This window comes from Eretmochelys imbricata, chromosome 2 (assembly GCF_965152235.1).
Source record: "Eretmochelys imbricata isolate rEreImb1 chromosome 2, rEreImb1.hap1, whole genome shotgun sequence".
NCBI classification, from domain to species: Eukaryota; Metazoa; Chordata; order Testudines; family Cheloniidae; genus Eretmochelys; species Eretmochelys imbricata.
The window spans coordinates 238,876,824-238,899,072 of NC_135573.1; the positions used below are offsets into that span (position 1 = coordinate 238,876,824).

The 22,249-nt window shown below is 41.9% G+C and overlaps 1 protein-coding gene across 1 annotated transcript in view; it reads left to right on the forward strand.

Annotated features, from left to right (window-relative positions):
- SVIL (supervillin) overlaps nt 1–20,691 on the forward strand; it is a 106,466-nt gene extending 85,775 nt beyond the window's left edge. Inside the window, exons 31-40 of the mRNA XM_077808759.1 lie at nt 80–356; nt 2,469–2,620; nt 3,736–3,841; nt 4,599–4,806; nt 5,505–5,638; nt 6,537–6,692; nt 7,847–7,990; nt 17,626–17,747; nt 18,783–18,938; nt 19,090–20,691. Coding sequence (XP_077664885.1) covers nt 80–356; nt 2,469–2,620; nt 3,736–3,841; nt 4,599–4,806; nt 5,505–5,638; nt 6,537–6,692; nt 7,847–7,990; nt 17,626–17,747; nt 18,783–18,938; nt 19,090–19,176 — 1,542 coding nt within the window. The 3' untranslated portion in view covers nt 19,177–20,691. The remainder of the gene's footprint in view (nt 1–79; nt 357–2,468; nt 2,621–3,735; nt 3,842–4,598; nt 4,807–5,504; nt 5,639–6,536; nt 6,693–7,846; nt 7,991–17,625; nt 17,748–18,782; nt 18,939–19,089) is intronic.
- Nucleotides 20,692–22,249: the final 1,558 nt, after the last annotated feature.

Below are 22,249 nucleotides of genomic sequence, written 5' to 3' on the forward strand. Positions count from 1 at the left end.
AATTAAATCATTGGGTAAGAAGAAAAAAATCTAAACATAGACCAAAAAAAAGAAAAACTTGTTACATGTCTTGTCACAGGAAGACTCCAGGTCTGACTTGAAACCATATGATGTCATGCTAATGGTACCAGTGCCCCAAACTACAGTTGGCACAGTCTTGGATGGAATAAATATTGGCCGTGGCTATGGATTTATTGAAGGAGAAGATGGGAGGCAGTTTGAAATTATCACTGCCTCTGTGGATGTGTGGCACATCCTGGAATTTGATTACAGTAGGCTTCCTAAACAAAGCATTGGACAGTTCCATGAGGGAGACACGTATGTGGTTAAATGGAAGTACATGGTGAGCACTGCAGGTTAGTGAACAACTGAATTTCTTCATGCTAAAACTGATGTCTGTGGCTAAAATAACTAATGTTCTAGCAAAATCCTGAGCTAAATTTCCTCGCATGTGATGCACCCCATTAGGCAAACAAGGCAGGAATTCACTGACAGCATGTGGCCGTTAAACGAACTTTGCAAGCAAGATATAAAGTAGAATTCCTGGTAAAATCATTGCTGTTTTTCCTCTTCCTCACACCAAATGTAATCTGTGCTATCACATAGCAGTTTTCCATGTGTATTCGCTTACTTGCATCCAAATTGTAGTCGCATGGTTCTGGTTTGCATAATGGCTTGAGTGATGACATCAAGAGTAACTGTAATCTACTTTAACCTAGAACTGAATCAGGTAGGGAGCTGGACTAGTGGCAGTGCTCTGAACTGACTTGTAAGAGATGTAGGTTTAGTTCCCGGTGAAGCCTTTGCCAGGTAGTAGAGAGAGGAACCCAGGGGGAAGAAAAAGTCTGTGCTAGATAGTGAAGCCAAAGTGCCAAGAGGGAAGGAATCTCTCTTTATGTTGGCTCTCCAAACACTCCTCAATGCATTTCAACCTTGATTTGAAAATTCTTAAGTAGGTAGATCTTTGGCAAACAACCAATTCGGGGTGATCTTTGCTCAGGTAGGGAACTGGTAGGGCTATGCCTCAGTCCATGCTTTCAAAATGGGGGATGAACTCCAGAACAGGAGATCGCCTCATTAGTAAGTAAAGTACAAACAGCCCCACAAATGAAAAGTGTGTTCCAAGTGCAAGTGCCCTAATCGGCCACAACACAAATATGGTTTCACTCTTAAAAGATGCAGATTAATGCGTGATTGTGGAGTCAAGATACTGGAGAATCCAATGAGAGCACAAAAGGGTGTGAATCCGAGAGTAGCTGCTGATGAAGTAAACCCAGACACATGTGCTTTGTTGCAGAAGCTATTGAATAGAAAACGATCTGACTTAAATATGAAACGATAAGCTGATTCCATATGTAAACAAAACAAAAGAAAACCAACTTCTCGCTCCTTGAAGAATTTTTAGGGTTGTTTTTTTTTTTCTTACACTTTGCAAATAGTTTGACTCTGAAAGTACGAATCTGCTTGGTTGGGCTGGTTTTGTCAAATGAGACAGCGCCTTTCACTGTTTTGAAGGGTTTAGGAGGGGACTGAGGCCAAGATTTTCAAGTGACTAGTGATTTTGGGTGTCCAATTTGAGATGACTTTAGAGGGCCTGGATTTTCAGAGTGGTTGTTCAGCACTTCTGAATATCTGGTAGGTGTCAAAATAGATTTAGGAGACTATCTTTAAACTCCTGTTCTTGAAAATCTTGTCCTATTTGTGTCACAGGTTATTCAGAGTGTTCAGTAACTAAAGTAAAGCTTTCCATTAAGGGTTTTAATGTAGAACTTGTCTTTTTTCACACACACTGTTGATTACTAATTGTAATATTCAGATAATGAATAAACGTCTTTTTAAAAAATATTCTTGGCTCCTAGTCCTCTGCTCAGACTAACATGGAGCATTTAGTTAATTGGAAAATGAAACTTTTACAAGTAATCATGAGACTCTTTTCATGAAAGTAAGTTATTAACTTAGTGTTCTCTGATTGTCATAACTTGGAATCCCCTTGCAGTTTCCTTTTTTAATATAATTATACCAATAAGAATTTTCATGTTCTGCCTGTAGCTGTCTCAACTGCTGCTGTTTCCAATATCATTCAGCAGCCAGCTAATCTCTTGCTGCCAAAGAACAGTGTAATATGGAAAATGAGACATTGTGTGCTTTTTTTGTTGTTTGGTAACATGACTGGCTACACCATTTCATGTTTGATTCTCTCGAGTGAAGTTAATTATTTTGTATGATCCTCCTTCTGGTTTGGAGGCCTTTGGCCAGTCAGTGGAGTCTGTGCGTGCGGCTTTACATCGACCAGATGATGTCCCTGTGAAGAATTGGCACATGCATCTTGCACAGCTTGACTTAATGTTTCTCAGATTATGCGTGTAGTCTGTGCTGCACTGGATTTCACATCGCTGAGCTGGCTGGCTGTGCACTCCACAACACTAGCAATAGCTGTTTTCCTTCAATGCGAGCCATTTGTTTTGCAGTTGGAAGCAGACAAAAGGGAGAGCAGCAAGTAAGGGCTGTTGGAAAAGAGAAGTGTGTGTACTTCTTTTGGCAAGGGAGGCACTCCACAGTGAGCGAGAAGGGGACGTCAGCACTAATGACTGTGGAGCTTGATGAAGAGAGAGGATCACAGGTGAGCTGCCAACATACCCACTCTGTAGAAACCGCTATGGGAAACCTGTAGTTAAAAAATACTAGTACTGTCCAAATACCCAAATCTGGTGAGTAAATGTGGTGGTGGGATTTGGGGATCATCTGTTTTTGGCTCCCTTCTAATGCAGAAGTTGTACCTGTTGCCCCTGCATATACACAGCCCCCCCAAAGTCCCCTTTGGACTTGCAGAACAACGTTCCAGCATTGTAAAAAAAATTGGCTTCTTTGTGGATTATGTAATTCCAAGAGCTGCCTTCTGGGAAGTCTGTTTCTTCTCTCCTCTCCCTAGCTGTAGGCAAAGGCATGAACTGTAGATACCTCCCCTGCCTTCAGGTCCAGAATCCAGTTAAGGAATTCATATTCTCTCACACTGCAAGTATCAGAAGAGCTCCAGCCATTCTGCTGAGCCCCATAAGAAGCATTTTCTGCCAGGCCAAGACATAAAATTGAATTGTATTTGGAAAGTATTGTAATGACATAGCTTGGGGAGCAGGCATGGGGTGAAGGGAGCAAAGGACATGATCACATTTGACACCTCCCATATCAAATTCTGTGCAAGTGATTATAAACCAGTCGGTCCTATCCATTTAATAAGCAGCAATGTCAGTTCAATAATAACAAAACTTTTTAAGGCTTCATAGAAGCCAGCATTTTAAGCAATATTAAAGCATATTTGTATATGATTTTTACAATCTTAATAGGGCTGCCATATACCTATTGTCTCAATGTCTCAGTTCTTTGAGAAGATGGCTCCTGCCGTTAATGGACTCCAACGCTGTTTGAAAATAAACCAATTTAAATTGCAATATAGTCCGTGCTAATTATCCTCTGAAATTTAAGATTGCTGAACACTGCAATATGGGTACAGGTTCCTCTTAGTTATGCAGTTCCTAACCAGAACAACATGTATGAGTCCCACTGAATGTTGATGTATTTGGCAGCTCAACCAATAGTCAGTGTTTTAACATATTAGAAAAATCACCCTTGTGGGTGGCCAGGACTATATTATTTTTAAGACTCTGCCAAGAGGCAGTTTTCCTCAATCTCTACATTCATTTGCTGTGGTTTTGGTATTGTGGTGCTCTCCATTTCTAGGTACAAGTACTTCAAGGAAAAGAACCACCATGCTTTCTGCAGTGCTTCCAGGGAGGGATGGTTGTGCATGCTGGAAGAAGGGAAGAGGAAGAAGAAAATACACAAAGTAAATAACTTATTAGATACAAGTTTTCTGCTCCAAGATCCTCCCTTTCTGGAAAAATGGATTTTACATGAAGGCTAAACTAGCACTCATTCTATACCAAAGGGAATAGTGGAGCTTTTTCTGTAGATGATCTTTGTCACAGGGCTTATACCTGTGCTTTCATTTTAGTTCACTCATCACTTAAACTTAAAATGTGTTTTGTCAACCCAGGAGAAAATTCATTTTGCTGTACATACATTTAAATTGTTGCCTCTGCTTTAAGATGCTCCTCTGTTTTACAGAGCAAAAAATGATTATTTGATTATGGACTTGCGGTTTTGCATGTTGTCATTTTGGACTTCTATTACTCAAACAAAACTTCGGTGACCTTTTTACCACACACTGAAATTCCTACTGTGTATTCTGTGAATACTAGGCACATTCTTTTCAATCCAATGGTAGCTTGGAAAGGCTGCAATTATATTGGGATAAACCTGAACTTGACTTGGTGTGCCCAGGTATTGCAATTCACCAAGTGGAGATGACATTAAAAGATAAGGTACCATTATTATATGGGTCCCTTGTTCACCCTAAATACAAAAGAGGGAGGGTTAACAAGTAGTGATAAAATTAACTGTGAATTTCCTTTCATCACTTTGTGACAACTTAAGGTTGTATAATACAATGCAGTGCTTGCCATTTATCCTAAAAGATCTTGAATTAGAAGTAACTTTGCCAGACTGTAATAAAGCTTTCGTCCTATTTGCGCCCATTCCAGGTGACTGGAGGCTGTACTGTGTGCGAGGAGAAGTTTCCATTGAAGGAAATTTACTTGAAGTAGCATGTCACTGCAGCAGCCTAAGGTCCAGGACATCTATGATTGTTCTCAATATAAATAAAGCCCTTATCTATCTGTGGCATGGCTGCAAAGCACAGTCTCACACAAAGGATGTAGGAAGAACAGCAGCCAATAAAATAAAAGAACAGTAAGTAGCTGACTTATACCTTGGAGACATTTGTATTTTGTAGCTGGATTATTAAATGTAGCTGTCTGCCGGAAAAAAAAACCAGCAACCCTCCAATAGCACTGATCTTGAGTGGGTTGAGAGATTGCAGCAAGGATGTGTGTTGGAAGAGGAGGAATGGACAGGGCACCTAGTTCATTATGTGCATATTCTGATTTTCACACAATCCCAATAGGGTGAGATACACTTACTGTTCTTTGCGGTATGGAATTGCAATTCCCTTTAAAGCAATATATTTTCAATCTCTGGGAGACGGAAAAGCATCTAAAAGTGAAGATTAAACTATGACCTAACAGAGGTGATAGGGTAAAAAGAAGCCTTATGAGAGAGAGGGTATGAGAAGGCTAGGGAAGGAAGTTTGCAAGAAGCACTGATGGGGGATGGAAAGGAGAAACTGAAGAATTGGTAAAGAGCTCACATGAGCATTCTCTCACGCTCTGCATACACGATCAGTTGTACAAAGAAATACCATTACTGAAATGCCATATCTTACATTGTTATTTCCTGTATTGATTTTCATATGGATCAGGCTGGCAAAAAGGAAGTGCCAGTGTCCATGGAGTCAGTCTTTGGACTGGCTTGGGCTGCTGACAAGTGCCTGAAGCTGTATGTTGTTGGAAGTAAGGGTATTGGGTTCACCTACCTTCTTTGTGTTGCAGATGTCCATTGGAAGCTGGATTGCACAGCAGCAGCAAGGTGACAATACATGAATGTGATGAAGGGTCAGAGCCATTGGGATTCTGGGATGCATTAGGAAGGAGAGATCGAAAAGCCTATGATTGCATGTTGCAAGGTAGTATTGCAGTCCAGTGATGTTCAACTACATGTTACTGCACTGTAGGACTAGAAAATACATTGTGTTTTAGTTGAACATATTTCCATTGTTGAAGTGAAACTTTAGGAATAGTCAGGGCCCTGGTGAAGTCAGGACACTCATTGGAGAATAAAATCTGCTTCCTGCCACACACAAATGAATCTATTGGTGTCTGGGGATGCAAGGGGCCGGAGAGTGAAGTGTCCTCCTCCCGCACACACATAGAACAGAGCAGCAGCTAACTCTTCACCTACCAGATATATTTCAGTTCTCCTCTGGAGGGATCGGATGATGGTTTTATGTTTAATCATTGACCGCTCTTCTGGAACTGCCAACAAAGATAGTAGTTATGGGATAGATTTACAATATGAAAATCTGTCAGTTAAGTAGTAGATTGTGAGAGAGGCTAACTTCACATAAGCCACAGAACAGTCAGCCACCAAGGGTATGTCTAAACTGCAATTAAAAACCCATGGCTAGCTCGTGCCAGCTGACTTGGACTTACAGGGCTGTTTAATTGCAGCATAGACTTTCGGGCTCTAGGACCCTGTGAGATGGGAGGGTCCCAGAGCTCAAACCTGCAGCCTGAGCCTGAACGTCTATACCACAGTTAAGTAGCCCCTTAGCCCGAATGCCATGAGTACCATTCAGCTGGTGGGACTCTAATTGTAGTGTGGACATACCCCATATGGCTGGTCACAACTAGCCAGCGTTGGATTCAAAATGGTGGCTAAAGCTAAAATGCTTTATATGCCAGCCATTGCCAGTCTCCTTTCCTGATTATTTAAAAGCCAAAGTGTAATGTAGCAAGCATAAATACAGCTTTTCAAATTAACTGTCCTGTTGTACTAAACATTTTTGTTTTTTGTTTTATTAGATCCTGGAAAGTTTAACTTCACCCCCCGCTTGTTCATCCTCAGCAGTTCATCAGGAGACTTCTCAGCCACTGAATATATATATCCTGCAAGAGATCCCACTGTTGTCAATTCCATGCCATTCCTGCAGGAGGATCTCTACACTGCCCCGCAGCCAGGTACAGAAGCAGACTATTGACGTAAATACTGCACTGATCCCCGCTATGATACCCATGAATAAGTGTCCCAAATACAGAGACCCATAGTATAAAGTTATTCTAACATGTAAGTAAGGAAACATACTGACAGGAGTTGTTGAACAATGGTGACCTATAAAAGTATTCATGCAACAAGCAAGTAGGGAGGGAAAAGGCATAATGCAATGCTGCTTTGCTCTGGGACGCAGTAAGCATTACTTCTGGGGGAATTCTGCACCTAAAACATCTGCGCACAATTTGTTAAAATTTTTCATATTTTATCAAAATAACATTGTATGATCACGCCAGTTTCAGTTATTTTGGTGATTTATTTCAAAGTACCTTTCAGTACTAGACTCCCCCAGGAGTAGAAGGTTAAAGTAACCCCTGCGACAACCCAGTTCCTGTTTCTCTGCATCCCTCACAAAGCCCACTTGCGGGACCAGACTCCCATGCCCTCTCCCCCCCAAGAGCCCAGCTGTGGGGCCCCCGCAAGCCAGACATCCACATCACTCCCACCCAGCATCCAGCCTTGGGGCACCCCCCAGGCCAGACACCTACACCTTCTCCCCCCAGGGCCCACCTGCAGCTGCCCAGAACCCTCCAGCTCCCCCTCCACCCCAGCAGTGTCCTGTATTTGCAAGCTGGGAAGCTGGGCTCTGAAGAGAAAAGGGAAATTCTGCACAGAACATTAATTCTGCACAAATTCTGCATTGCTCAGTGACTCAGAATTCTCCCAGGTGTAAAGCATGGGTCTGTTCAGATTTAATTAATAGCAGTAGTGCTTCAGTGTGCATAAAACCAGGAGGGGTTCAACCTTTAGCAACAAAAGATTGAAATTTCCACTTTGCAGATGCTTAAAACAAATTAAACATATTTGTACACAAACTATTACTAAAGAAAGCACACCGTTTCCTGTGGGGAACCAGAGCTCAGCCCCTTGCTTCCTGGGTTTACAGAAATCTCTGTGGTTAGATAACAAATGACACTGGTGGACTCTAAGATGAGTCTCATCTGTCCAACCAAAATAGGCTGATTTTAGTCAAGGCTATGCAGTTTATCTTATGAATAAACCCAGTAAAACATATGCTGACTAAATCTCTGGTATTTTTGGTTCTTCTCTGGTTCTTCTTTAGCACTCTTCCTTGTTGACAATCATCATGAAGTATATCTTTGGCAAGGCTGGTGGCCTGTAGAAAACAAAATAACTGGATCAGCTCGAATCCGATGGGCTACAGACAGGAAATGTGCCATGGAGACAGTACTCCAATACTGCAAAGGTAATAAGAAAGCTACTTTGTGCCAGTGTTGATCCTGACTATTTTAAGGCTTCTATAGTAACGATCACCAGAGTATTTAAGTGCTCCCCAGGTAAAATAAATTGGCAAGGTGAGGTCCCTAGTAAACTTTAAGGAATTTGTCTATTCTTTTCCCCAATACTACCATCAGGATTAGAGGCCTCTGTTTGGGAAGCAATGTTTCACTATATTTAAATCATCTTGCTTGTAATGTGAGTGTACTTCCTCAAAGAGGAAATTGGGCAGATGGTGGATTAGTTTGATCTCTGGAAATTCATGCTGTTATAGAACCCCCTTTAATGCTGAATGCTGTGGCTCCAGCTCTAATGTACTTTGTCCTGGGTTTTGTAAAGTGTATTGTCCCAAAGGAATGGTTGGAGATGCAATTGCTGATGTAACTGGGTTATGATTTGTTGATGGCTTTGAACTAACACTGGGAGCTCGTGTAGGGATCAAAGCATGGGGTGATGTGCTCACAGTGGCCTGCCTCACAAAGGAGACAACCAGATATGATTTGCACAAGTTAGAGCAGGGGTGGGCAAACGTTTTGGCTTGAGGGCCGCATCGGGTTCCGGAACTGTATGGAGGGCTGGGTAGGGAAGGCTATGCCTCCCCAAACAGCCTGGCCCCCGCCTCCTCCAAACTCCCGACCCATCCAACACCCCCTGTTCCTTGTCCCCTGGCCGCCCCCCCCGCCACCCCCCGCCGGGACCATCAGCCCCTAATGCCCCCCTTCCCAATTACAAGTAAAGTGCTGATCTCTTGTGGCACTGTGGATCCTCGATGGCATTGCTTTCAGCTGCAGTAAATGACCTGTCCAACTCACGTATTGTTGGCAGCTGAATCAGTGACACCTTCCAGCTTCTCCAGGGGTCTCGCTCATATGCTGAAGAGTGTGAAGGAGCTGGAACCGGGGGAGGAATACATGTTGAACTCCACATATGTGGGCCCTTGGGGAAGAAGGTGCCAGTGACCGATCACTGCTCTCTGGGTCTGGTAGGAGAGGAATGATTGTCATTATGATACTGTACCGTCTGTTAGAGGCCTGTCTCCTGTTGTGTCACCTAAATGGATCAGTAACACCTTGTGGCTGAGTGTGGAAAGTCACCGAAAAGCTGAGCATTGAAACATGACGTGTATCCATGGCTATGCAGAGGTCCTCTTCCTGTGCCACTGGAGCACTGATGTACATCCAGGATGTTGGCAAATTCTTTTTTCACATGTTGGCCTTGAGTTGTTTCCAGTTGGAGTAGGAATTAGAGGTTAAAGATGGAGCAGTAGTTGGGAAGGCCCTTGTGCACCACATGCTGGTTTTTTGAGGACTGGGAAGGCTATTGCATTTCTGAGATTCTGAAGGACATGTTGGTGACAATACCACCTAACTCTTACGTAGCGTTTTCCATCTGTAGATCTCAGAGCACTTTACCAAGGAGGTCAGTATCATTATCCCCATTTTACAGCTGAGGCACAGAAATGCAGTGTCCAGGTCAACCAGCAGGCCAATGGAAGAGTCTTGAATAGAACCCAGGTCTCCTGAGACACAGTCCAGTGCTCCAGCTGCTAGGCAATACAGCCTCATGTTAATGGAAACTTTTTTCCCACCTGGCTTTCATCAAAGAGCGGGGGGCAGGTTGCGACTTGAACATGCCTCAGGACTTCTTGAATTTCAGTGGCTGTAATGGTAGCAGGGTGGCAAATGCTGTCTGCAGTGGTTTGGATTTTCTGCCTCTCTGTTCCCCCGTATTTGAATGCAAAGTAGGATGAGAGCTCCTCGGTGGTCTGTGCTTGGGATTATGTGTCACAAACAGATTAATTGCTTCGCGAAGTGCAGTAGCTCTGCTGGCTATGATTTTTCAGCTGCGGTTGCTTTGGAGTTGAAAGCTCCCTTTGCTCCCTTTCCAGGTGTGGTATAGTTCTGCAAGAGCTATTTGTGCTGTTGATGTAGCAAGTTTTCCACCATTAAAATCCTAATATTTTACCTATGCACTTCCCCTGCCAAAATCGGTCTGAATCCCAGGGTGATCTCAATCACTGTGAAGGAGGAGGAGCTAGGTTTGTGGCTATAGTCTCAGTGGGAGCAGGTACCCTTTCACTATGATGATCTACTGGTTTGTTAGCCTCTTGGGCCTGTGGGTGATTCTCCTGTCAGATATGTTGAAAACTTTACAGGAATTAATCTTTCATGGGTTAACTAGTGCTGGTCTTTCATTGCCCTAATAAGATGGCACACTTAAATAGCAAGAAATATAAATACTGCAGTTATCCTAAAACTAAGAGATAATGGCAAGAAGGATCTAGTTGAGTGGGTAATCAGAAGAATTTAAGTGTGTTTTATTTATTTTATTTTATTTTTTTTTGGCTTACAGCCAGCATTCAAACTACAAGATTATATGAAGTACTTTGGTTTGTATCCTTGGATAACAGCTTGAATATTCCTAGCAGCATGCGCTGCTTCATTTGTGCACAAATATCTTTATCTAACCTCTCAGATTTTCTTGAAACTTTCTGAGGCTTTGTCTGATAAATCAGCAGACTGCTTTGGAGCACTGAGCTCCAGCACAGGGGAGAGAGAGTGCGTGTTGCAGTTCATATTCTTGCATAAGAAAGGCAAACTAGCTTGAGTAGAGAGCAGAGTTCACTTCATTACTTGAAATGATGAAAATGTTTCTCCACTCAAAAATTAAATTGTCCTACCAGATGGCTAAGCCGATATTAGAGTGTTATTTGGCACAAGCAACCCTTCCTATACTCCTCCACTAGTATCACTGAACTGTGTTGCTTACTGTGTAGACTAGGCTGACAAATTTTGCAAATTGCAGAGTTTCAAATCGCTGTCGTAGTATTATATGGCAAATTCAAGCAGTTTCCGCAGTGCGATTGTGGAACAGGAGGATTAAAAGTAAAACAAAGATTCAGATGATAAATCCCTTGTCTAAATTGTGTAGTCGAAGGATTCTGATTTGTTGCTAATTTGTTCATTGGGATACTTGAGATTAGAGCTCTGTAGATTAGTCTGTTTCATGCGAGTAAATTTTTTCTAATCTGTTTGCAACCACATGTTTGACCTCAAACAAAACATGGAGTGCTCACAGTTTGCAGAATTATTGAGAAAGTGGTTGTGATGGTTCTCTGGGTACCCAGGACTGTGAGTCACCTTGTTACCACCCCCTGCCTCTAGTGTGAGGACAGAGTCTTCCTTGTGCTTATCTGGGTGTCAGCTTCCTAACACCACCAGCCTGTTAGCCACCCAAACACTCTCCTCTGGGCTATGCCAGCCGTAGCTTTTTCTTGCAGTTCCTTCATAACAGTAGGTGCACCCCAGTCTCTGAGTTCTTTTGAAATGTTCCCCTGTGATATCCAGCCCCTTAGGCTAATGTAGTGCCCATCTTTTAAAAAGGGAAGGAGGATGATCCAGGGAACTACAGGCCAATTAGCCTCACCTCAGTCCCTGGAAAAATCATGGAGCAGGTCCTCAAGGAATCAATTCTGAAGCACTTAGAGGAGAGGAAAGTGATCAGGAACAGTCAGCATGAATTCATCAAGGGCAAGTCATGCCTGACTCATCTAATTACCTTCTATGATGAGATAACTGGCTCTGTGGATGAGGGGAAAGCAGTGGACATGTTATTCCTTGACTTTAGCAAAGCTTTTGACACGGTCTCCCACAGTATTCTTGCCAGCAAGTTAAAGTATGGGCTGGATGAATGGACTATAAGGTGGACAGAAAGCTGGCAAGATCATCAGGCTCAACGGGTAGTGATCAATGGCTCCTTGTCTAGTTGGCAGCTGGTATCAAGTGGAGTGCCCCAAGGGTCGGTTCTGTGTCCGGTTTTGTTCAATATCTTCATTAATGATCTGGAGGATGGCTTGGATTGCACCCTCAGCAAGTTTGCAGATGACACTAAACTGGGAGGAGAGATAGATATGCTGGAGGGTAGGGATAGGATACAGAGGGCCCTAGACAAATTGGAGGATTGGGCCAAAAGAAATCTGATGAGGTTCAACAAGGACAAGTGTAGAGTCCTGCACTTAGGACAGAAGAATCCTATTTACCGCTACAGACTAGGGGCCGAATGGCTAGGCAGCAGTTCTGCAGAAAAGGACCTAGGGGTTACAGTGGACGAGAAGCTGGATATGAAGAAGGCCAATGGCATTTTGGGCTGTATAAGTAGAGGCATTGCAGCAGATCGAGGGATGTGATAGTTCCCCTCTATTAGACATTGGTGAGGCCTCATCTGGAGTACTGTGTCCAGTTTTGGGCCCCACACTACAAGAAGGATGTGGAAAAATTGGAAAGCGTCCAGCGGAGGGCAACAAAAATTATTAGGGGACTGGAACACATGACTTATGAGGAGAGGCTGAGGGAACTGGGATTGTTTAGTCTGCGGATGAGAAGAATGGGGGGGGGGGATTTGATAGCTGCTTTCAACTACCTGAAAGGGGGTTCCAAAGAGGATGGATCTAGACTGTTCTCAGTGGTAGCAGATGACAGAATGAGGAGTAATGGTCTCAAGTTGCAGTGGGGGAGGTTTAGGTTGGATATTAGGAAAAGCTTTTTCAGTAGGAGGGTGGTGAAACACTGGAATGGGTTACCTAGGGAGGTGGTGGAATCTCCTTCCTTTGAAGTTCTTAAGATCAGGCTTGATAAAGCCCTGGCTGGGATGATTTAGTTGGGGATTGGTCCTGCTTTGAGCAGTGGGTTGGACTAGATGACCTCCTGAGGTCCCTTCCAACCCTGATATCTATAATTCTATGCTGACTTCTCGCAGAACTGCCAGGTTCCCAAAGGAACAGAACACACCAACTTCTAAGAGTCAATTCAGGATTAGCATTTTGCTTAATATCACACTTGGATATATTTACAATGTAAACAAGGGTAAGTTTGTCATCAAAGATTCAAATGATAGTGAGTAGGAAGATTGGAAACAAATGAAATAAAATCATAACACACTAGCCTAACTGACAAGTTTACCTGTCTAAAGAAATTCATCTCACCCAAAGTCCTCTGCAGCATTTTCAACCAAGGCTGCTTGAGAGCCCATTTTTATGAATATAAATGCGCGTTCCATTTACTTCCTAGGTGCAGGGTGAGGCTGTGTCTTATTTGCCTCCTAGATATACCCCCAAAGTTCATTATTTGCCTCCTAGATATACCCTTTAGTCTTTACTTTTAGCCAGAATAACCCCCCTCTCCTCCTCCCTGTTAGATTGTTTTTTTTCCCAGTGTGCTCCTTCCCTGTTGACTTCACATCTCTTCTTTAAAGTTTGAGTTCATGTGTATATGGGCATCCATTGTGTTAGCTTACAATGCTTAATTTACATCCCAACAGAGACACATTGCTTACCTTACCTCACCTCGTCTGGAGGAAAACCTGTTTTGCACCTTTGCTGTTGCTTAATGCCATGATACAGACATGAAAACCACATTTTCAGGGTAAGAACGGCCATACTAGGCCAGACCAAAGATCCATCAAGTGCCAGTATCCTGTCCTCTGACAGTGGCCAGTGGCAGGTGCCTCAAAGGGAATGAACAGACAGGTTATCATGAAGTGATCCATGCCCTGTCACCCAATCCCAGCTTCTGGCAAACATAGGCTAGGGACACCATTCCTGCTCATCCTGGCTAATAGCCATTGATGGACCTATCTTCCATGAATCTATCTAGCTTCCTTTTGAACCCCGTTATAGTATTGGCCTTCACAACACCCTCTGTCGAGGAGTTCCAGAGGTTGACTGTGTGTTGCGTGAAAAAATACTTCCTTTGTTTGTTTTAAACCTGCTACCTATTAATTTCATTTGGTGGCCCCTTGTTCTTGTATTATGAGAAGGAGTAAATAATGCTTCCGTATTTACTTTCTCTATACCACTCATGAGTTTATAGACCTCTATCATATACCCCTTAGTCACCTCTTTTCCTAGCTGAAAAGTCCCAGTCTTATTAATCTCTCCTCATACAAAAGCCGCTCTATACCCCTAATCATTTTTGTTGATCTTTTCTGAACATTTTCCAATTCCAATATATCTTTTTTTAGATGGGGCCACCACATCTACGCGCAGTATTCAAGGTGTGGGCATATCATGGATTTATATAGAGGCAATACGATATTTTCTGTCTTATTATCTATCCCTTTCTTGATGATTCCTAACGTTCTGTTTGCTTTTTTGACTGCCGCTGCACATTGAGTGGATGTTTTCAGAGAACTATCCACAATGACTCCAAGATCTCTTTCTTAAGTGGTAACAGCTCATTTAGACCCCATCCTTGTATATGTATAGTTAGGATTATGTTTTCCATTGTGCATTACTTTTGCATTTATCAACATTAAATTTCATCTGCCATTTTGTTGCCCAGTCACCCAGTTTTGTGAGATCCTTTTGTAGCTCTTTGCAGTCTGCCTGGGACTTAACTATCTTGAGTAATTTTGTATCATCTGCAAATTTTCCCACCTCACTGTTTACCCCTTTTTCCAGATCGTTTATGAATATGTTAAATAGGACTGGGCCCGGTACAGATCCCTGGGGGATGCCCCTATTTACCTCTCTTCATTCTGAAAACTGACCATTTATTCCTATAGTTTGTTTCCTATCTTTTAACCAGTTACCAATCCATGAGAGAAACTTCCCTCTTATCCCATGACTGCTTATTTTGCTTAAGCGCCTTTGGCGAGGGACCTTGTCAAAGCCTTTCTGAAATTCTAAATACACTATATCCACTGGATCTCCTTTGTCCACGTGCTTGTTGACCCCCTCAAAGAATTGTAGTAGATTGGTGAGGCATGATTTCCCTTTACAAAAACCATGTTGACTATTTTCCAACAAATTATGTTCATCTATGTGTCTGAAAATTGTATTCTTTACGATCATTTCAACCAATTTGCCCAGTACTGCTTACATTGTATTTATACGTGGAATTTACAGCGACATTAATGACCCAGCTGACACACTGGCTTTCATTTGAGACCACTCGTGGCATTCTTTGGTAGACTAGCATGTACACACCAGTCTTATGAGATTTCTGCAACCCCTCTGCTCCCCCTTGTCAGTTGACATTATGTGGTTCTTGGGTCACAGTGGTTAAGAGACAACTCTGGCAGTGTCTGGACTCCTCAGATTTCATTGATCCCTGTCTGGCTGGTTTACGTGTAGGTATAGTGTGAAGCTGGCATTAGTTTCCACGACTGACTTTCTAGTAACAGATGAAGTTTAGGTATCCATGCTGACTCTTCTAGATCCGCCTGCTGCTTTTATTACCATGAACCACACACATTTTTAAGTCCAGACAGTGAGTGCAATAGACAGGATCATTCTTGATCCTGGATTGGTGCTTTGTCCTATGAGATCCTAGAATGCTTGGTAATAGCTCAAGTGTGTCCTCTTGCAAGGTTCTGTTGTCATTCCTCATACTCAGTGTCTATGGGAGGCTGCTAGAGGAGACGGCAAGGTGGTTTAAGCCAATGACAAGCTGCTCTGTCATCATTTCATCTAACCCATGAGTTGCCTACCTGAGATAGAGACTTGGAGTATTGTGAGCTGGATGAGGCTCCAGATAAAATGGGATGAGGCTGTTTTGAGAAATTATGCCTGTCTCCATTTTAAGGATGTTTGTCCACCCTTCTTCAGGAGTATTCACTATCTAGGAGCACTTGTGGGTCCCTCATTGCTATGCACTAAGCTGGCCAAGAGTTCCTTTTTTCCTCTGCGCTTGGTGTAATAACTGCAGACATTATCTATGGGCATATCTTTCTGACCTCCAGGTAGGATTATTACAGTGTTCTGTATGGTGTGCAGGGCATCCTTTGAAGATCCTTGGTAAGTTCCAACTACAGCAAATTGCAGTGGTCCAGCTGGCCATAGGGAACATATTATGAGTGCTGCATAGACTGCAGTGATTTCCTGTTCACTTCTAGGTGTCGTTCCAGGTGTTTGTATTGCTTTCTAAAGGCCTGTATGTTTTAGCTTCTAACCACCATTACCACCTTGCATTCCCCACATACTGCAGTGACATTGTGGGCAGCTGAGATGTTCTCACCAGGGTCTCCATACTTGAATTTTGCATGCTGCTGACATTTTCCAATGCAGGACACTCTGTTCTGGAATTCCCTTCTTTTGGTAAAATTATGCAAATTCATCTTTCCATTCAGGCTTTTTTGCAGGTTGGTGAATTGGGCATAGGGTAGGGAAGGCTTATATTGTGCATGTTAGGAGAGGAGTCCATTTTGTTTTGTTCTTTTTCAGTAGTAAGCTACGTATTTGGATTTGTACATATGCCCGGAGATGACATGATAGGCACACTTTTAGAATTTTGAAAAATACACCTTTTTAAAGTTGCTCTGATGCGCAAAAGAAAGTTTGTTTAATGAAGTCTAGATCGGGGTTCTCACAACACATTTTTGTTGGTCTCAGAGTGTGGCCACCAACTCTTGCGTGTGGCCACTCTGACAATTTGTCCGAAAATACTTACTTAATTGTAGGGGGAGAAAAATGCACATATACATGTCCAAATTATTAGTCACAACAGAGTAACTCAGCCCCAGCAAGCCTGGGTTAAATTATCCCCTGAATGGGAAGGTGGCAGTGGGGGCTGGGGCGATGTGGGGTGGTGAGCTTGAGGCCAGAGTCCGTCACTGTGCAGCCAGGGAATGGAACCCGAAGCCTTGTGGCTAGAGCCCGCCACCCCAGGGCTGAAGCCTGACCCCACCGCCCCCGAGAAAGTGCAGAACTCACTGGCTGCCTGCTTCTCCAGCTTTTGTGTCTCCAGAGGGGGGCATGGCCCAAGCACTACCGGCAGCCTTGGAGGAGGGGCTGCTGCTTTGTGTTTCTTCCCCCACTCCCGCCCCCATCACAGCCCAGGAGGTTGTGGCGACAAGAAAAGCCCCATGGTGGCCGCATTTGAGAAATGCTGGTCTAGATCAGTGGTTCTCAAACTTTTTTTTTTTTTTTGCGGACCACTTGAAAATTGTTGAGGGTCTTGGCAGAACACTTAATGATCTTTCCAAATGTTGTTTTGTACCGTTAGCTATCTATTGTAGAGTGCTTTGGATAAAAGTGCTATATGAAAAAAAATAATAATTGTTTTTTTGTTCTACAAATAAAAATACGCAATTCATATTTTAATATCAGTAGTATTACCTTTCTAATGCAATGGATGTACCATCTCTCCCCCGCCGCGGCAGCCCCTGAGTTGAGACTGGGAGGAGGGAAGATCTCTCCCCGGCAGCCGCAGCCCTGGTGCTGGGGAAAGTCACCTCTTTCTCTGGCTGCTGCAGCCCTGCACGTCCCAAATTCCAAGCTAATTAGGTGCCTGGACCCTGGAGAAGACACACATGTAAGGTGAGATGGTGGCCTTGGGGAGCCCTGCCTGCGCGGCTCCATTAATTAGGTGGGTGGCCGTTCGTTTTCTTGTGTGTGGCCACCCAGGCGTGTACCTTAGAGGGAACTATCCGCAGACCACTTGAATGGAGCTTGCGGACCACTGGTGGTCCGTGGACCACAGTTTGAGAACCTCTGGTCTAGATGAAGGGCCTTGCTAAAATTTTACCTGGTAATGTAGAGTGACAGAGTCTGCAAGATAATTCGTGTTTTACAACACCTCTGGTTTTGTATTTTGGATGTTATAGGAAAAAACGTAAAGAAGCCTCCCAAATCCTACCTAATTCATGCTGGTCTTGAACCCCTGACGTTCACCAATATGTTCCCTAGCTGGGAACACAGAGAAGACATAGCTGAGATCACAGAAATGGTAAACAAACCTTCTACTGCAATTGTTTCCTGTTGCTGCGCTTGTATTTTTCTGTTTGATATTGTTAGTACCGGCCTGCACGTTTTCTGCTGGGAAGTCCCAAACTCCAGAGGATTAACCTAAATAATGCACTTCAGGAATCTGGAAGAAATAAGTATCGTTACATGGCTGAATTTTGATAAGTGCACGATAGATATTTTCAATGAGTTACAGATTTTCATACATTCTAGTAAATGTTTCATTCTTTGAAGACTGAAGTGGAATTAAAAGATTCTTAACTTGATTCTCAACATTGAATCCTACCTAAAAACTAGTAAGATAAAATAGGGGTGCCACCTCTGAGCTGCACAAAACCTTGATTAAGCTCTGTCTCTCAACAAGGCAGGCTCCTGTTTTCTTTGAAGCCATGGACTGGAATATTGTCTGTTTCCATACAAAATATCGCATTGTCTTTGGTGGTGATGGCCCACCTGGAAGAGTCTCAGTGTAACTGAACAAAACAGACAGCAGTATGTTTTTGTTTATGTAATTCAAATCAGAATCTCCATACTAGCATGTCAAAGTGCCATTCTACAGGGATTTCTTTGGGCCTCTGCATCAGTTTCCCCTTCAGGAAAACCAAGTTAATTCCAGCCCATGTGACTACTTTAAGAAGCTCAGATGCAGGATGTTTTTAAGTGTAAACTATGGCCAAGAAGGGACACTGGCTATCTCCAGGAGTCTTCTGCAAGTCTTTCTCCTTCGTCAAAATGTGGTGGCAGGAGTAAAAAAATGGGTGAAATGGGGTTTCTTAAGGAAGAGGAGTGCCCTCGTGTTCTTAAATACAAATATTTTATAGTAGCAGATTGTTCCAGCCAAAGAACTAGGCTAACACCAAATGTGCATAGTCTGCTTCTAAAATACAGGGGCCAGCTAACCATCCCCAGCTAGGGCAGAATTGGTACCAGCTCTGTAGTAGGCTGTATTTAAAATCAGCAATTGCTGATTTCAGTAGCATGTTTCTAAACTCTCCTTTTATTCCTCTCTCTCCTCCAGGATGCTGAAGTTTCTAATCAGATAATCCTTGTAGAGGATGTGTTAGCCAAGTTGTGCAAAACTGTGTATCCACTAGCAGATCTTTTAGCTAGGCCTCTACCTGAGGGAGTTGATCCACTGAAACTTGAAATTTATCTTTCAGATGAAGACTTTGAGGTAAGAGGGTGGAGGTTACATTTTTTGTGTACATGCATGTATTGAATCATTCCCACACACTCTTGTGACAGTTTCACTACTCAATTGGTGAGCACTTTGAGTTTAGTAAATTACTTTCCTATAGCGATGTGTCTTTTTGTCTTAAATTCAGGCCGCCTTAGAGATGACGAGAGACGAGTACAATGCACTGCCCTCTTGGAAGCAAGTTAACGTGAAAAAGGCAAAAGGACTTTTCTAAGTAATGTTATCGCTTAGTGATAGTACCAGAGGGATCTGTAGCGTCACTTTCAACACCTTGGAATTAGCAAAATGAATTGCTCTGGATTAGTGTTCAAAAAAGAAATTAGAGATCTTAAATTTTTAGATACTGCCTGATCTTGAGTTGTGTAATATTGTAAATGTGCAAGAGAACTCTTTGGAAACTTTGGTTCAACTCCAAGGGTAATGTGTTTAAACTTTGCTCTCCTGTGCACTTAAACAGTAGTTTCTCAAGCTACTACTGCAACAATCCTTTGGCTATATATAGTACTTGCCATGTGGTTTTTTTGAAGATGTTCTCTTTGTAAAGTGTTATTTTGTTAGTTTGTGGATTACAAAGAATTTATATTTATATAAACACATAGAACAAGTATGTATTTAACAATGCAATATGTATTCACTTTCAAGACTTTCATGTAAAAAAAAAATCTCTACAGAAAGGTAGTTGGATGGCAGTTGCTTATACTGAATTAGCTGTACCACCTATATATATCTTATGCATTCTGAAAAGTTTCTCTTTGCAATAGATAATGAATTATTTTCAATGCTGCTTCAGGTGCTAAACTAAACAAAGCATTTGTATTTATGGCATGGGTTTCTTTAGAAACTATGCAAATCAACCTTTATATTTCAATATCCAAAAATGTATAGTGCCTTGTTTTTGTGTACAGTTTATATACAAACAAGATTGGTCTGCATTTTGAAGATGGTTTAGAACGGTCTCCTATATTACTTTTATAATGGTAGAAATAAAAAAACATCTCAGTTTCTAATAAACGTTGTAAAGATTAAACATCTTTCATGATATAAGAGCTTAAAGTAAAAGCTTCAGAATAAACTCCTAGTAATGCTCTGGCTAGTAATTATTTACACACATACCTTTTGCTAGCATATAAAAATGTTCCATAATATTGTATTTACATTTGAAATGTTTGTAACCTGAGGCATTTAGATGATTTGTACAGTGTTATGATTTAAGAGTGGCAGATAATACAGAGAAATTTAAGATGATTATACAAAGATAAAATTAGACTGTACAACAGTCTTAACTAGTGCTACCTCTTGAAACAATTATATAACTATTGAATTATTGTCAATTGCCCCTTTTTTATACTTGATGTAAAATGTTTGGCCAATTGAAAACCTATCAAGAATATGAATCATGGTGAGTAAAGCTCTTGAAACAAAATTAACATGGTATTGAATGTTAACTGTATTTTCATTCTCAAAGAAAGTGATAGAACTGAAAACATGGCCATTTGCATTAGTTTGGCCAAGCAACTGTTTAATCAGGTTTCAGATTCTGTCATTGCTTGAATCTTTATTTTCAGGTAGTTGCTATCTCTGACTTTGAATTTCTGTAAGGATTGCTACTGTTACCTTTGCAATATCATTGTACCTTTCAAATACTACATCCTGTGACCCCAGAAAGCTTGCCTTGTAGACTGTAGCCACTGGAAATCTCCTTTCTACTTATAAAGGGAAAACACCTTTTGTTACCTATCAGTGCCAAGTGACTTTGTATTTTTGTTAATTTGCTGCTCTTGACCTGACTGTGACCACAGGGAAATAAAGTGGATCTTGAGTGTAGTGGGATGTATGTTTTGTCAAACCTCCATACAAAATCTGATTATCCACGTGCTTTCAAAAGAATAGGCTTTGTAAGTACTCTGGCAGATCAGTGAAAAGTTTTAAATTAATGCACACCTTTTTTTTTTAAAGTCTAAAATATATTTTTTCCCATCTCTGGCATGAGTACCATGTTAAGTTGCATTCAACAGGTGTGCAGTTATTTCAGCAAAAGGATTTTTTTTAAATGGTATATTTTCTTTTGTTACTGGTGTCTGTGAAGAGTTAGAAATAATAGGGGAAATACTGCCAATATTTCCAATCCCTGTAAACACTTTTTCTTTCAGCCTTTGCAGTGATAGGATCAAGCTAGAATTAAGGATTCGTTCTATTTATTCATGCAGTCACTTTCTTTCTTTTTTTTTTTTTTTTTTTTTTTACTGTTTCCATTTTGTCTCTACAACAAAAAGCTAATCTGCATAGTTTGACTTTGTTTTGCCCCACTGTGGGAGACCATCACTGGATTTTTTGGATTGGTTGGTTTGTTTTAAAAACACCAGCGGTGTTCTGGGTGCTGATCACAACACAGACAATAGCCGCCCCTAACTCTGCAGTCTTAAAAAACAGTTAGAGAAGCAGGCACAGAGATCCAGAGGTGGATACTATAGAATGCAGTGTTGTCAGCTCATGATTTTTGACATTTCTGGTGCTATTTGGGGTGTCTCTTAGTCCCAGTTCCTGGAGTTTTGTGATAGTATGAGACTCTGAGCTTTTCGTTTTAAAAAAGGTAAATTTCTTGTTCTTATGGTTGCAGAAAAAAGTTTGAAAATGTGAGCTCGAAAGGCTGAAAAACGAGGAGGCAAATAAAAAGAACCTAAAAATTATTATATTATAAAATAATTATTTCATTTTTGATCAAAACTCGTACTTTGGTGGGGGGCGGAGGAGAACTCAGATGATTTGAACACTTAAGGCTGACATTACTGAGAACTGAGCATGTGTCATGTGCCCTTATAAAGCAAAATCATTGCACATGGGTTTTTCACAGAAAATCTGCCAACTGTGATGTAGTTAGAAATGGCCTGTCTTTTCATGAAGGAGGGGGAGCCTTTAAAACATTTGAATTCTTGTGATTGCAGCTCTCAATGAAATGGAAGTGCAAGCACCAGCTGTTCTTAGAGCAGTCTCCTGAGAACACAGCTAAATCTTTGGAGTGCCCTCAATAAGGCAAAATCTAATGCCTGGCACTTGGGCTCTGTGGAAAAGACAATTGTAGCTTCAGTGTATCATCCTGGCTGGCTATTAAGCTTCTAGATGAAAACAGCATTCTGGACATCTCACAAATTGTGATAACTTCCATCTTGCAGACTTAAGTGTGTCATAATTAGGAATTTGATCTCAAAGGCTTTTTTTCCCCTCTCAAGTGCACACGCAATCTAGACATCCATAGCAATGTTGCTTCCCTTTCTGTCCCTCCTTCCCCC